Source organism: Caretta caretta, chromosome 4 (assembly GCF_965140235.1).
Source record: "Caretta caretta isolate rCarCar2 chromosome 4, rCarCar1.hap1, whole genome shotgun sequence".
Lineage (NCBI taxonomy): Eukaryota > Metazoa > Chordata > Testudines > Cheloniidae > Caretta > Caretta caretta.
In genome coordinates, this window is record NC_134209.1 from 26197052 (window position 1) to 26214741 (window position 17690).

General features: G+C 40.8%; 1 protein-coding gene across 3 annotated transcripts in view; it reads right to left on the bottom strand.

The window, feature by feature from the left end:
* ANTXR2 (ANTXR cell adhesion molecule 2) overlaps positions 1-17690 on the bottom strand; it is a 174804-nt gene that overhangs the window by 156000 nt on the left and 1114 nt on the right. For all 3 annotated transcript variants that reach the window (XM_048847486.2, XM_048847488.2, XM_048847489.2), the window contains 6 exons: positions 14083-14154; positions 10702-10773; positions 5250-5331; positions 3645-3752; positions 3469-3537; positions 2444-2524 (listed from right to left, as the gene is read on the bottom strand). In XM_048847486.2, the coding sequence (XP_048703443.2) occupies positions 2444-2524; positions 3469-3537; positions 3645-3752; positions 5250-5331; positions 10702-10773; positions 14083-14154 (484 nt within the window). The remainder of the gene's footprint in view (positions 1-2443; positions 2525-3468; positions 3538-3644; positions 3753-5249; positions 5332-10701; positions 10774-14082; positions 14155-17690) is intronic.

Consider the following 17690-nt stretch of genomic DNA (forward strand, 5'->3'; position numbering starts at 1 on the left):
CAGCTGAAATGAGCCCTTTTTTGTGTTTCCAGACAACCTGAATAGCCACAACACAAGCTTTTCATGGAAACACACAAGCAATTAGCTAAGCCCTGAAACATTTGTTGAAACTGCTGTCTGTTACATAAAAATCTACGCTATTCAAGCACTCAGTTACAGCTTATAAGGAATAGTCCATGTGTTTATGATCTAGACTAGATCTTCCTTAAAAAGGTCAGTCAGTCAATCCCACACAGTATTTCTGGGATGATGCACTCTTTACATCATTGTTTAAGAATGGGATTTTCACAGGCACTAACGGGAATTGAATTTCAATGGGAGTTTGGTGATGAACTCCTTAAGTGCCTTTGAAATCCCATCCTGAAAAATTAAAGATTAAATTCACCCCAGTGTGCATCAGTTTCTGCCAGGGCACAGGGTCCATGGTGGCTGATAGTTCTTGGGGTGAAATAATGCAGGTACGCAGACCCTCTTCTCAGCCATCTCAGCCAGGGGTATGACAGACAACAAACGCAGCCTCAAAAGTGGGGGTCATTGACCAGCTAAAGTGGGTGGCCAAAACAGCTAGGGGATGCAATGACTCTACACATCTTAATTTTACCTTCCACAAGTTGGGCTCCTAAGGAAAGCCTAAGAGAAACTATACTTCCCCTACCCTTCAAAATCTGAGAGAGGAGCATTGTGGAACCACCACTTGGCCTCTAACAAGGGAACAGCAGTCCCTGTTAGCACCAGGAGGTGCAAACTGACACTCCTTGTATGTATGAGTTTGAATCTTGCCATATAGAGTTGAAAAACTTTATAAATTATTAGGTCATGGGGTTTCCAAGAACATTAAACGATTAAGACCCAATACTCAGTTGGTGTAAATCAGTTTAACTCCATTGACTTTAACTGTGCTACGCCGATTTACATCAGCAGAGGAACTGTCCCTTAAAGTCTTCAAAATAATGACAAACAGTTTGCCACAGGGATTTATTATCTTTTAAGGGAGATGAAGTAAGAGCCTGAACAGATTGATTGCATCTCTTTAGACTGGACGAAGAATCTTCTGAAACAATACATCGTCAGCAAAGAGAAGAAAAAATAGTTTAATCTATACCAGTAACTTCTAGAGAAAAAACACATTATTCAATGGAAGAGTAGTGACAAGTTCACGATTTCATAACTTAGTTATAAGTAGTGTCCTTTGTTAAAATAAAGGGCGGGGGAGGGGACAGCAGTGGGGTCTGTCTTGGGAAGAGAGCTTCATTCATTAGTATATTTATAGCCTTACATTTGACATTCAGTTTGAACTATTTTCCTTTATGAATAAAAGCTGTATCGAACAACATATGGAGGAGCTTAAAGCAGCTTGAGATTACTGCCTATCCCGCTGACCAACAGTCGCATTGTTTCCTTCTACTCCTCTGTCTGTCTGCACCCATCTGCTGTCTTTTGCCTTATACTTCAATAGTAAACTCTTTGGGGCAGGGATAGTCTTTTTTTTCTGGGTTTGTACAGCACCCAGCACAATGCAGTCCTTGTCCATGACCAGAGCTCCTATACATTACCGCAACACAAATAATTAATAACAATAACAAACATCATCTTTTGAGGCACTGGTGCTCTGACAATTATCCAAAATACACAGAATTTTCTCTAAAACCAAACACATAAGTTACGGTCCATATAACTGAAGATGCCTACTTGACCAAACCAACTAAAATATAGCCTCGCCACTGACCACATCAAAATCATGAACCACTTCTCTTGGTTTCATCCCTTCATATCCCTTTCAAATAAATCACTGCAAATCAGTTCGTTCACCCACACTCATTAACAGGACCCTTTGGTGAAATGCATAAATGCAGGAGTAACAAACCAAACTAAAAGATTGGCCACCTTTTTTCCCCTGTAAGAAAAACAAAGTGATGCTTCCAGAATACTTCCATATTCTTACTAATTTCTGGTTAGTACCAGAACTAGCTTATGGAATACTTTAAAACCAATTGTTCTCAAACTATTTTGATTGGCTGTGCCACTTCACCAGACTAAGCCCTTAACTGTAAAAGTTTCCACCTCGTCCCCTTGAATTAGGAAAACTCACCTAAACTTGCATTTTGCTAACTCTATACTGAGCCAGACCACATGCAATTCAGTGGATGGCAGGCAACAACAATGTATGGAAATGCATCAGTAAGGTAAGAAGGGTAAATATATTGCAGATACCAGTGATTGGGAACTATTAATTTAGGGCCCAATTCGGCTCAATGAAATTAATGGAAATTGAGGGCTCTCGGCACCTCTCAGGAGGCAATCAGTTCCTTGCAGGTCTTTAGACTAAACCTAGCTAATTATAACGTAATTGCCTTCCTGGCAAAAACCAAGCCACCACAGAAATCAAGAAATTCCTTCGAAAATCCACCAAAAGTTCTGAGAATGTGTGTTCAATAATACTCACAGAATTAATGATGCCTTTAAGCGCTTGGAATCCTCCAGTGACAGGGAAGACTTGTTCTTTTGTATCAGCAATTTTTTCAAGCTTTGGAAAACAAACACAAATAACTTGGCAGACCAAACATGTTGCACAATATTTTTCAGCCTGAAAATCTAAACAAAGGTCTAAAAACCAACAGGCTCTATCATTTAGCAAGAGAATAAAAATCCTGGATCCCATGGACCTTCTGGCCCACAGTTAAAGAGAGCAGTTATGCTTTTTCTGACCAGAAGCACTTGCTGCAAAATGATATGCAGCTAATCCCACTGTATGGTAACCACTCAAATTCAAACAAAACCAGAGTAAAGAGGATCCCTAAATCCAGACCGTTTCAGACAATCATTTTACTTCTCTTCTTGGAGTGGAATTAAAAATCGGCACTAAAACTAAAAAAAGAGAGAGAGGTGGTGCAAACTTTTCTGCTTTCCCGTTTGCTTCCTCTTACTTTACGAAGTCTTTCTGCATACCCTTTGTACAAGGTTCCTTCTGTACACTTTTCCATTTAAAGTCCAAGTCTTTCCATCCGCTCTGTAGTGCTAACTCTGCAAATGATCAGCTTATATGAGTACAGGACCTATAGATAAATCTTCAGTTGATGGGAAAAAAAACAATAGTCCTTTTGTTTTCCAAAAGCAAAGACTATTGTCCCCCGTCAACTCAAAGCTTATCTATAGTCACTGTACTCATGCAAGCTGTGGTCTAAGCTGGTTAACATTTGAATGGAAAGTTTCCCTAAATGATCTGGTTCAGGCGCCTATCAATAAGTGTAATTAATTTCTGAGAGATCTTTTCTGTAATAGAACGGTGGCATCCACTCATTCTTTTTACTTCTATTAATAAGCAAATGTCTAAGTATCTACTTCCTGCTCTGGAGAACATACTGCAGTGTTCCAGCATAAGTAAAGTACATTCATCTACCGCAGCGATGGCTGCCTTATAAAAACTTGTAAGATACCATTAATTAGTAATAACAACAACAATGCACTTACTTGATCTTGTTTAAAATCAAGGACCCCAACACAGTAAACTCTAGCCCCTAAACTTCTGGCCTTGTTTGCCTGTTCCAAAATAGAATGAAGAAAGAAATACACTGTTTACACACCAGGCTACACACACATACAAAAACACAGCAGAATGTAACAGACAGTTGCAGTTCAGTACTCACCTCTTTTTCTGCATACAAGGGGATCTGACCGTCCAATTTACCATCTGTCAAAGCAATTATTATACTGGAGAACTTTGAGCCTCCTGCACCCTCAATTTGTTGATTTGCCTGAAAATGAACAATAATTATCCAGTTTGCAGTCATACCCAAACTTATAACCAAGGTGCTTCTACTAAATGAATGCAGCCATTTGAAATAATCCAAATAAGACTGAATGATCAAATCCATCCCTAAAACTCACCTCTTCAAAACAATCCCGTCTCCCCTCTACCTATCATCCTTTCATTAATTTAAACCGGAGTTAGACCACGGCCTTGGATTGTAATTTGTTTAGGAGAAGGAGCATGACCAACATTTTCCAAAGTTACTAGTGACTTTAAGAGCCCCAGTATTTGGTTCCTCAAACTGACACACATTTAAAGCGGTATGGTTTTCATACTGTGCCATTTCTGATGATCATGTCCCTTTAAGGGGTCTCACTTTCAATATTTCCAACTCCAAACCTTCAAAAATCATTAGACAGCCCGCAAAATATAATGAAATCAGATTAAAAATAATAAGGTTTTTTTAAACAACAAATTTGGGGTTCTTTTTATTTGTCTTCTATTTTTTCAGCTCTTAGGATGCACTCACGTCACAGTGTCAAACTTTTCTCCACAACCAGGATGGCTAGAAACTTACTTTTTCTTTTTGATGAAATGTTAGATTCTCACAGATTCCCTGGTCACCAGGACCTGGGTCTTTAAATTAAACATCAAATATTGTAAGACTCACAATAAAATTTACAAGAGTTAACAACACTGCAAATTGGACACCCAAAAATTAAGGGAGCTAAAACCACTAGTCCTATGGAACTTTTTGGCCTGTGTCTTTATCTATGTTTGTAAACAAACATGAAAATTTTGTTTGTTTGTTTGCGGAGGGTGAGAAAACCTGGATTTGTTCTGGAAATGGCCCAACTTGATGATCACTTTAGATAAGCTATTACCAGCAGGAGAGTGGGGTGGGAGGAGGTATTGTTTCATGGTCTCTGTGTATATAATGTCTTCTGCAGTTTCCACAGTATGCATCCGATGAAGTGAGCTGTAGCTCACGAAAGCTCATGCTCAAATAAATTGGTTAGTCTCTAAGGTGCCACAAGTACTCCTTTTCTTTTTGCGAATACAGACTAACACGGCTGTAACTCTCAAACATGAAAATTTTAGATGCTCTATTAATGTTCTGTAATAATAATAAAATATAAAGCTGTTTGTGGTTATTTACTATACTAATTTCTTTAACTGTTATACAGTGTTAGTTACTTATTCCATGTGGGAAAACTAAGGTCCACCTCTTGCCTCTCGGAAACAATACAAACGAACCTCCATAAGGCAAACCTCACAGGATTTCCAAGCCCCTACATGGGTTTTTTCTCCTACCAGGACAATCTTTGCTTGAGTAAGGACCTTGGGATGTGGCCCTTAAAGACTATTGGATGTAAGATCCAGTAACAAAAAATGCATACAAAATGTTTTAAATGCGTATTGTTTTGTTGTTACTTCAAAGGGGCATTCAAGTCATAGGAGAACAGACTTTTATTTCAATTATAAGAGTATTAAAACTTACTAGTTTTAATCCTTCATGCATGTATGTATCACCAGCTGGCTTTACACTCCGTAAATTTTGAAGGCCTTTCTCGATTATGCTTCTGCGAATAATTAGAAAACAAGACCAAAGGTTGTTCAATCAATAAATGATGCTAAAAATCATATTGACAATTGGTAAATGCATAGGGTTTGATGTTCTGTATGTCACATTGTACAAAAGGGCTACAGTGTGACCCTGAAATTTTAAAACACGCAAAAAAAAAAATCATTTCAGCTCATAAACATTGCGCAGAGACAAATTTAAAATTCGCAAAGCTGTGCTGGGGTAACAAATACGGTATGCACAAGTTATGCTATGCTTTGGTGACTCAGAAAGAGTCAGATCCAAGAGGACTGTTTCAGGTGGAGCTTATACTGCAAACAAAAGTCCACGTACCAACTCTAAAACAGTTCACTGGCAACAGTGACATACTTTTTGAAGGTTACTTAGCTTGCTTGCCTGCGTGTACTTAGCTTCCAGGCACACACAAATTAAAAAATAACTCCACCAAGATCCACAACTTGATTTCTGCAAGCAGCACAATGGAATGATATACCTTCATAAATACTGACAGGAGGTCATTCATGAGCCAGAAGGTGCTAAAACAGGATTACAATAATTAATCAAAGTCTGTTTACTAAATAAAAAAAATCTGTTCATTCTTTCAGCATTTGTAGGATGTTCTTGTGGTTAAAGCAATTAACTGGGATTCAGAAGAGCTGAGTTCAATTCCTGGCTTTGCCACAGACTTCATGCGTGACCTCAGGGAAGTCATTTAACCTTTATGGGTTGCAGTTCCTCATTTGTAAAAAAGGGGACAACATTGTTTCTCTGTTTTACTGGAAAACCGAAAGGATAAATCCACCAGTGACTGTGAGGTGCTCAGATACTAGGGGGACGGGGCTGTAGAAGCAAGTAGGTAGAAGTAATATTTTGAATACAGTCAGTAGTAGCAAAAATAAAAGGATTACATTAAGAAGGCCATAGCCTCAGGTTCTTAGTTTTCACTTGGGCAAACTTCTAATGAAGTCAATGGGCATTTGCCCTAGTAAGGAGATGGTCATTTGGCCCAGAATGCACAGAACGCAACAAATACAGATGACAATGAGGAAGAGCGAAGGATTGGCTAGGAAAGTATTTTCAGACTGCATGAAACCCTTCCTTAAGGCAGGCAAAGAAAAAAAGAATTGGAACGCCACCCGCCCCGAATGCCAATGCCACGTAATTTGTTCCACTGATTAAGTTTCTCTATGTTTAGAAGCTTTACTCCAGAAGTACAATATGTAGATGTAAATTTCAATTTGCATTCAGCAACTGATATCCATATTGACAGTTGCAATTGCAAAGGAAGAGATTCTGTGTTAAATAGATGGAAGAGAACAAGTTACGTAAGGCAACACAATCTGTTTGATCCAAATATTTTACATTCAGCATCTATAGAAACAACTTGAAACTGATTATGTATGAATGCCGATTATAAACCACATACTTAGTGCTTGCCAGAAATGAGTGGCAGCATGTCCACAGGCATTAATGTCTGCTTGCCAAGAAACAAACAACAATTGAAGTTCCAGTTTCTGAAACAGATTTCATATTGCAAAAATAGCTCTCGTACAATCAGCTCAGTTTTATCCAGTATGTCTCATGACCAGGCCTTACAGGACACTCTGGCACCTCCAGGCCTCTTTTTGCAGTTGGTACTGGTGAAATCTTTGGCAACATAAATTGTAACTTCTGCAGCAGCAGGGAGCAAGTCACCATCTATCTTCCAGTACCAAAGCAGGCATTGTAACAAGGGGGTTCATGCTACCATCACCTTCCCCCCCACCCCACTCCTGTACCCCCAGAATTATCCAGGACTCTGTGGCTCTCCCCAGTTCTGTACCTGTTGCTGTAGCCACCAGATTGTAAATTCTTCAGGGCAGGGAGTGTCTGTCTATGTGTTTGTACAGTGCCTACCATAATGGGGCTAGGATCGCTGGTGGGGGTCCCCAGGCCCTGCTGCTGTACAAATAAATAATAATCATAATAATGAATTATAGAGCTCTGCAGGCCTCTCTTATGATTTAAGACACACAAAAGGTGGGGTTTTTGGGGGGGGGGGCGGAAATTAATCCGTTCCCTACAGTCTGTAACTTGCAGCCTGTCTGTGTTTGGGCTGAATGATTACAAATATAACATCTCTTCTCAATTCAGCATATGTGCTGCATCACACCTCTGTCTTTTAGAAAAGGCACATTTAATCTATAATAGCTACCCTGTCTGTTCTTTCTTCTGTGCTTCATAATTACTTAGATAATTCCTCCACAAGCAGCATAAAGCAAATAACACCATTCTTACAAGTCTTCCATCATGTCTTGTCTAACCTAGATTGTAAACTCCTCAGGTCAAGGACCATCCGTGATATCCTGGCCCTACTGAATTCAATGGGAGTTCTGCCATTCACCTCACGTCTTTCCTCTCTATGGTCCCAGTTCTGCTTCCCTTTCTCATGGTGAATTGTATTCTCCCAGAAGTACACCCATTTATTTCAACAGGTCTATTCATGAGGTCTATCTCATGCTATTTAACATGAGTAAGGGTGGCTGACTCAGGTCCTACATAAGACTTAAAGAACACTGTTCACATGGGAGCCAAACTCTGCCCTGATAGCACTGCGGTCACTGGGACTGCGAGGTATACGACTCAATTCGGAATTTGGTCTGGACAGTCCAATGATGCAATCGTACTGAGCGCTGAGCCCCAATGTAAAATAAACTACAACACACCAGCATCTGCCATTGGCTGAGCACACACCTTGGCTTTCCCTCTTTCGTTGGTCTAGTGTAGCTATGCAACTCTTCATGTGGACTGAATTATTACACGGTATTTATCAGCTGAACAGGTGCTGACAACACTGGAAGCCCTAGTCCAGACAACCCAACAGCTACTGACGCTGTTTCTGACACCGTGTCATGTGACCCTGCCTTGATATCGTGCTGAAAATGGTGTCAGCAGCCCCTACAAGGATACGTCACATAAAAAGAAACAGACTGACTACGTAGCACAGACCAACGTCCTTGGCATTAGTGTGAACAACTGTATTTCTGACAGGCCCAAAGAGATGGAACAAAATGTTGCTTGATAGCGATGGAGAGCACATCTGAAAAAATATGCTGAAGAAACTGCTGAATGCCAGTTCTTGCTAGCAAAAGGCTTTGTCCTGGGAAATTAATACTGCAGAGGTCAGTGTTGGCTGGAATTGTCTGCTGCACGAGCCTCAGGTCACACAAGTTAAATTCGACAGAGGATTACTCTAATTTGTGAGCCTGAGTTTGCATAAAAATCTCTAAAGTTTTTCGAATTGGGGCTCCAAGTTCTTTTAGGCCAGTTCCAATTTCATATTTATTTACCATCCCACGCTGGCATCTCACATTATTAATCAGGACAGCTTGAGTACATCACCATCAACAGGCCTTTGGGAGTACATTCTGATTCCCAATAAGTACATCACCCAAAAATGTGTATGAGGGATTGTCAACGTCTTCTCCAACAAAATGCAGCTGTGCCACAAAACTGCTGTAATCCAACAGGTGTATTAGGAAGCGCACACATACTTGTTGAAGGAAAACAAATGTGTCATTTGACAAAAACAGTAAAGTTTTAATCCACATCTGTGCACAATGTGCTCCACGCACAGCCTAGAATAACCCCTGCACATCAGCTGAGGAGGGTGAATCACATAAATTAACGAGAAGCTCTCTACCTACATGTGCTTTTTACACATCTTTGCTCAGATAATAAATGCAAACTTCCCACAAAACTCCCTTCTAGAGTCTACAGTCTATATACTGCTCTGGCTGGCTACATTCTGGTAGACCTTCCATGCTAAAATAAATGAGTGTAAAGATAAACATGTAGAAATGCTTTGCTGAGTTGGGACTTGCGTGTATTCATCATATGCATGTGCAACAGAATACGGAGAGAAGCCCATGCTGGCAAGTACCATAAAAGCATACATAAAGACTGTGGGCCTGATCCTGTGGTCCTCACTCATGGAAGTATTCAGTAACATCAAATGGAGTTCTGCCTAGGTGAAGACAGCAGGATCACACCATACATATGGCCAAAGGTCTGAGTCAAACACTAATTATAGTTGGCAGAAGCTAGTATATGGAAACTACAGTTATATCTGCCAGCACGCAGTCAGCCACAGGAGTATACAAAGTATATTGTGATGCCTGTATCATGTGCTTTTCCTAGCCACCAGTTTTTGATAAAATTATACTCTTCTGTGGCTAAAGAGGATTTTAGTCTCCAGGGCTGTCAGTATGGCACTTCTCACCAACACAAAATTCACTTTAACTTCAGGTTTTTACTTCTATGGTATGTTCATACCGTGTGTGTCAATACAGTTGAAATATGTTGTAAAAATCAGTATGAACTTCACTTTGTAAAGGATTAGCACTCAGCTCATTAAAATACAGTAAAGCTTCACTGACTTGAACGAATGACTGGAAATTCATTGTGCTTCACTGAGATTTGTGAATTAGCAAGTAACAAAGCACAGTTCATAACAAATCAAAGATACTGTGTCACTAAATGGTACTAAGTCCCAAATACTGCAATGTGCTGAGCCCCTCATCTTCTGCTGGAGCCAATGGGAGTCAAAGATGCCAAGCTGTTCTCAGCTGTCGACCCCTTAATATTTAGAATCAAAGTTGTTCAAGTGTATCTGCATTAAAAATCTCTCTAATCAGTCATGTACGTACAGTTCCTGTTATTACTACCCATCTTCCTCATCTTCTTTCGCAATCCCCAGTGAATCACAAAAGGGTGATTTTTTTTGTCCACGATTTGCGTGCAGTGATGCCTCAGGAAATATGGGATGACAGAAATGAAAGGAAGAGGCACTCACTTACAACAAAATGTGCTCCTCCAGAACTCTCCTTTCTAGAGCTTATTTTCATAGAAAAATATGTTTTAACTCCTTCACATGACTGAGAACATAGTACATCGACTCACTGAAACAGCACTTGTGCTTATGTGGAGGGATGCCAAAATCCTGCCTAGGCATTCAAAATAGTGTGAACTATTTTGATAAATAGTGTATCAGTCATGACGGTCAGTGTTCAGGAAGGAATATGGCATTGAAAAGAATTAAGCATCATGATCTCCATTTTGCAAATGAAGAAACTGATGCACAGGGAGGTGACTTGCCTGTGATCACACATCAAGATAATGGCAGAGTTGAGACAAAGAACCTAGATCATTTGACTCATTCCGACCTAGTGGACCATCCATTGGAATGTTCACAAAAATAAACACAGACATGAACTGTTGCCTTATGATTCTGACATTTCCATACTGGCTACCTCTTGAAAGTATCAATCATTTTGCTAACATTATCTGATTTAGTAAAAGCCCTAAAGAAAAGGAATAATGAACTAACCTGTCTCCAGTTAATGGCATAATGGCTTGCGCTTGGGTTGAAAACACTATGAAGGATAATCTCATCCGGGGGCTTTTAAAGAAAAGAAAAATACATACATTTTAGACAAATGAAAAGAGAGCCTTGTACAGTATATCCATTCATCATTTTTTTGCCTTTCTTTATTAGCATTATTTTCATCATCTTATTTCCAAAGCATATACTTTCAAACTACAAATTAAAAAGGTGGAGAAGAAAAAGGGAATTCATGAACTGTTTACTTCTTGCCTCATACCTTTCTTCCACTGGTGTTCTGCAAAATGCAGAAGAAAAATTATTGTTTTCCTTCTTGCTTTATCATAGGCTGTAGATAAACACTGGTTAAACTGAGGTATTTAACCTCAAAAATTCATGCACCAAACTGCAGTTTGCATATTGCAGTATAATGAGGCTTCAAATTTTTAAGGCGTGCATGCAGATTTTTGTACTCACCCAACTATGAGTGCGTATGCAACTTGAGGATTTGCACACACACATTTTTGCACATGTGCAATTCTAATTTATGCACATGCACTGGTTGTTATGGGCATTTATGGACCTGTGCAAAAGCGAGCTTACATTTTAAAAGTTTGGGCCTGACACAATTTAAGACTTTTGGACCAAATTCATACCTGAGGTAAGAAGGCACAACACTAGTAATATTAAAAGTAGCAGCATCCACTTATTCCAGGTCTGAATTTGGCTATTTCATTTAAAACAAGGTTTCATTATCTGCAGTTTCTCAATGAGCAGGTTCCAATGTTCTTCAAAGATATTTGTAATAGCTAAAAGCAATTCTCTCAAAAGGATTATTGGGCAAATGTATGTGATAATCAGCAATATGACCTAAACACGAATTTAATAAAGGATCAGTCTTTTCCCTTGATGTATATTCTTAGCTCCCACTAATGTTAAGAGGAATTATACAACAGACATCAGCTGAAGACTGGTCCCTCCCTAAGACTGATTGATGCTTTTGATGGCCAAGACAGTGACATTTGTAAAATGGGTTCTAACAGCATCTCACCTCTCCTTTTTGAAACTGTAACATTTTAATTTATAAATGTATCAGAGAAATATACATTGAAAATTGTTATAAGATTCATAATATTTGTGAGGCTATGCGAATGTATTAGGTTAACATTAATAAGGATAAACATCAGTACAATTTGATTATATTTTAGTTCATGTGTGTTACTAATTTTTAAAAAATTCTGTTTTATCACAAGTATCAGAGAAATTATAATGTGAATAAGTGACAGATCTGTTACGTGTTACTTTGATTTAAGGCACTGGCCTAGTCCTTCCACTGGCGTTTTCCTGAGAAAAGACAGCAGACTCAGGCCCTTAAGTCCATTTAGTTGTCACAAGCAGTTGTCAAACAGACAATACAATGCTTCCAGTCTGAAACACTTCGGATAACGTAAGCAGATAATGAAGATCAGAAGAGGGATCTTTTCATTTGAGATGTGAGTCCTTTGAGTTACCTCAAAGTTACGAATGGATTTGACTATTTGAATTGGTCATTAAGAAACACATAAAATATCCTCTTCAGCAAGCATCCTTTATTTCATTTCACTATCCAAGCCTTCAGACTCTAGAGTGATGTGTGGGAGCAATAGACCTACAGACATACACAGTCATAGGCATGTAACACAGGGAATAAATGAGTGATATTACTGCTGCAGGCCTACATCCTGCCAACCAATCAAAATGGAAGACAGCTCACGTTGGTATCATCTAATTTTCAGAATGACCCTGTTCAATGTTTTCACTGCATGCTGAACTGAACAGCCTCAGACAACTACTAAACAATTATCTGTTGTTCTTTCCACAACAAACATTTTAATTTAAAAAAAAAGGGGGGGGGGGAGATGGTCTGATTGTCATGTATAATAAGGGCACTATACACCAGTGGTTCTCAAAGCCGGCCTGCTGCTTGTTCAGGGGAAAGCCCCTGGTGGGCTGGACCGTTTTGTTTACCTGCCACGTCCGCAGGTTCGGCCAATTGCGGCTCCCACTAGCCGCGGTTCGCTGCTCCAGGCCAATGGGGGCTGCGGGAAGCGACACAGGCCCAGGGACGTGCTGGCCGCCCTTCCCGCAGCCCCCATTGGCCTGGAGAGGCAAACCACAGCCAGTGGGCACCGCGATCGGCCGAACCTGCGGACGTGGCAGGTAAACAAACCGGTCTGGCCCTCCAGGGGCTTTTTCTGAGAACCGGCGGACCGGACCGGCTTTGAGAACCACTGCTCTACACTACTCAGACAGCGTAAAAGAGCCTTAATAGGAGTAAAAAGAAAAGGAGTACTTCTGGTAAGACTAACATGGCTGCTACTCTGAAACCTTAATAGGAGTGTAAATCATTTAGAATATCAGGCTCATACATTCTGTGTTCTTCAGCTGATCCAGCCAGACCACATTCTAATCCAGCTGTTGCAAAAGGGAGTGTCACTTGGCTGCAGAAGAGGATGCACCAGTGGCTTTGTAATGAACACACACCCCCTTTTTTCCACCTCTAACTGAAAGGAAGAATGGCCAAGGCCTCTCTCTCTTTTTTAAACTTCCAGAATGACTTTCAACTTTGTCACCCAGGCTTCTTTTACATAAAACTTGACCTTAGCAAGATGGATGGAAGCAATATTTAACTACGCAACCCTTATTCACATCCTCTTCTTTAGCTGGCCAAGCTTACAACTGACTACTATATTTCATTTTCCACTAGAAAAAATTAATCCCCATAACATCCTGTATCTGTGAGGTTGTTTTTTTTTTTTAAAGGAAGGTGTTTCATTACACCAATTCTTAATTTAAATATAACAAGCCAGTTTGTAACAGCAACATTTGTCAGAGGAGAAGAATTGCTATTTATCAGTAAAGTTTGTTGCATATATACAATGCATATATTAAACTGGCGCAAACTTTAAACACATGCCTGCACTTGAGAAGCAAAAGCTTTCCCTTACTTTTAGGCTGGATCACGTATTCACTTTAAATTTCCTGATATATTTATCGTGACCTCTAAAAATTAGGGTAACACTAAACAATCGACACAAAAAAACAATATATCAGAATCCACTGATGTTGTTTATGGGAGAAGCAATGTTAAAAAAAAATAATCAAATCAGATATAACAACAAATTAAGAATCCAATATTTAAAGATGTTTGCAGATTAACATTTTACTAAGTTCCAAACATGGTGACATCATAAAGTGAGAGTTTACTGTCCAGTTTATCTGAACATTAGAGTTCAAATGCTTTATATGCTTATGAAGGGTTTACAGCTGATAACCTTCCAGAAAGATTTGTTTTGTAACATACCCCAGTATCAATTAAAAGCAGAAGCTACCAAAGGGAAAACATACCTCACAAATCTGTCTGTGAGTTGTTTTACAAAATCATAGATCTCAATCCAGTTCTGTGCTACACTCCCAGATCTGAAAAGAAAACAAAAAAACAGGTTTGTATGTTTTAGCTCAGGGAAAGTAGACAAAGATTACAACTTAAATACTTCCATCCATTTAATTTTTTCAGGGGAAGGGGGCAGGAATAGCTATTGCCATAATACATTACTACATTATTTCAAATGATCTCCAGCAGGTTCATGGGGGTTCTGCCACATCATCTTCCTGTGATAATCTGTCAATCTACTGCATAGTATAATGCATTTAGCATACAGCACAATATGGGAAACTGCACATCAGTTTTGTTAGAATGTGCTTCTCTGGGATGCCCAGGTCCACAGATTAAAACAGAGATGTTCACTCTTGCAAATTGAGGGCCTGCATCTCGCCTTTCTACCTTACGATTTTGCCTGTGGCACACTATGAACAAACTTTATCCCCCAAAAAAGGGGATGGCAGGAGATGCAGATAACTAGATCTGGTCCAAAAAAAACAAAAAAAAAGTTTACGGCACAGTTGTTGGTCAGAAAACGCAGTCAGTCAAAAATAAAAAACATTTTGTGGGAATGTGTCAGTTATAATTAAATTTTCAATGGGAAAAGTTGAAATGATTCACTTTTATTTTCTCATTTTGTTTCGATAATCATCATTAGTTATGTTACTATAGCACTTAGGGGGCTTAGTGATGGACCAGGCCCCTTGTGCTGGGCACTGGACAAACACAGAACAAAAAGACTTGTCCCTGCCCCAGAGAACTTACAATGTTGAGATGTTTCAATACAGTAAAAATGTTCCATTTTAACTTTATTGTTTCAATTCATTTCTTTTATGCTGTTATCACTTCACTTCTCTCACACATCTCAACTCCTTTTCCCAGGTTCAGAAGGTCAGAGGAGCTCATGATTCTTTGCCACTCCCTCCAGTCCCTGGCACAAGTTCATAGGTCTTGGAGTTCCAGTCCTTTTCTCTTCAAACTTCTCTTGACAGAGTCTTTCCGTCCCATCCTTGGTCTTCCACATCCTTTCTTGCGGTCTTCATCCTCCCACGCTCTGTTTGCTGGTCCTCATTCTCCCATTCTTATCACATGTCCAGACCACCTCAGCCTTGCACTCTCCAGCCTATTGATCACAGGGAAACCCAAGTGCATCTTCCCTCTCATTTCTTCCATGCACACTCCATCTACCCTCCACGTGCCCGCCATTCTCCTCAGTACATTATTTTCTACTACCTGTATCTTCTTATCTTCCATTTCTGTAAGGCCCATCATTTCCCAACCAAACACATGTGACATACGCTTTTCTGTCGTTTTTTACTTAGTTGTCAGTTCTACAGTATTCCTGCCTCCTTTTTCACTGCTGCCCATGCACACTGGATTCTTCTTTTCAGTTCTCCAGATCTCTCTCCGATGGCACCAAGTGTACTTCCCCCAAGTAGACAAATTCTTTCTTATGATTCAGCTTCTCTCCTGAAACTTCATTCAACAGGTATTCGTCTTCTTTCTCTACTTGAATAATTTCCATCTGTTTTGTGTTTACTTTCAAACCATGATCTTCAAACATAGATGCTTTTATATGGTATTAAAATATTAACTTAATATTACATTTGTGGGTGGTATTTAATATTGTGTTATATTGTAATGTTTTGCCATTATTGAAACAAAAAAGGTTTACTTTACAAAACAAGGTATTTTGACATGATTGAAATGGAACATTTCAATGGCTCTGAATCAAATTTTTGCAGAATTTTCGTTCTGTGGGAAATTTTGGCTTTTTGTTCTAGTTTGGACTGAAAACAAATTTCGGAATATCAGAATTTTCCATGGAACAGACATTCCATTCTTTGACCAGCTCTACAGATAGCCATTTTCCAGTAAGAGCTCAGACTGCTCTTGGCAAAAGAGAATCCTCCTCTCTTTCACAGAAGGCCATAGGGCAGATATCCTCACCGCCTTCCAGCACAGGGAAATTCACACCCCCAAAGACAATGCCAAACTGAATTAATTAACCATCTACAGTCACTTCCCCATACACCCTGTGGTAATCTCAAGAGAACTAAACACGTAACCCCTCTTCCACTGTTCACCACATTTTGCTATAACCCACTGACACACGATATAGAACATAACCTCACCACACACCTGTTCAACCACACACAGAGATACAATGCCACTCACACATCTCACCTACAACAACCCACAGACACAACCCCTGCCTACCAACACAATCCCACGCAGATACATACACACAAACCCCGCTTACACTCCACACACAGATACAACCCCAACATCCCACCTATACTCCACACACAGAGGCAGGCACAAACCCAACCTCTATACGCACACCCCAACTACACCCCCATACAGATACTCACACCCCAGACAGACACACACACCCAAACCCCGAACAGAGACTTCCACCGACCACCTATACTCCACAGAGATACAACCCGACCATCCCACCTATTCTCCACACGCACAAAGCCTAGCTCCACATCCTCACCCCACCTATACTCACACAACACTCCCTACAAAGGGAGACTCCCACTACACCCCCATACAGAGAGACATGCCCCAATTACACCCCCATACAGAGACACACACCCCATGGAGCTACAAGCCTTCCAACTACACCCCACACAGACACCCACACCCTACCTACATACACACCAACTACACCCCCATGCAGACACACACACACCTCTACTACACCCCTAGGTGCTGGAATTAGGGGTACCGGGGGTCAGGCAGCACCCCCTGCCTTGAAGTGGTTTCATCATACCCAGGATTTACCGATTGGTTCAGTGGCTCTCAGTACCCCCACTGTGCAATTTGTCCCAGAACCCGCATCGAAAGAGAGACACACACACACCCCTACACCCCCACACAGACACACACCCTCCCCATACACACCTACACCCCCACTTACACCCCCACGCAGAGAGAGACACACACACACACCCCCACTTACACCCCCACGCAGAGAGAGACACACACACACCCCCACTTAAACCCCCACGCAGAGAGAGACACACACACACCCCCACTTAAACCCCCACGCAGAGACACACACACACACCCCACTTACACCCCCACGCAGAGACACACACACACACCCCACTTACACCCCCACGCAGAGAGAGAGACACACACACACACACCCACTTACACCCCCACGCAGAGAGAGACAAACGACAAACACACACACACCCCACTTACACCCCCACGCAGAGAGAGACACACACACACACACCCACTTGCACCCCCACGCAGAGACACACACACACACACACACTTGCACCCCCACGCAGAGAGAGAGACACACACACACACACCCCACTTACACCCCCACGCAGAGAGAGAGACACACACACACACACACCCCACTTACACCCCCACGCAGAGAGAGAGACACACACACACACACACCCCACTTACACCCCCACGCAGAGAGAGACACACACACACACACCCCACTTACTCCCCCACGCAGAGACAGACACACACACACACACACCCCACTTACACCCCCACGCAGAGAGAGAGACACACACACACCCCCACTTACACCCTC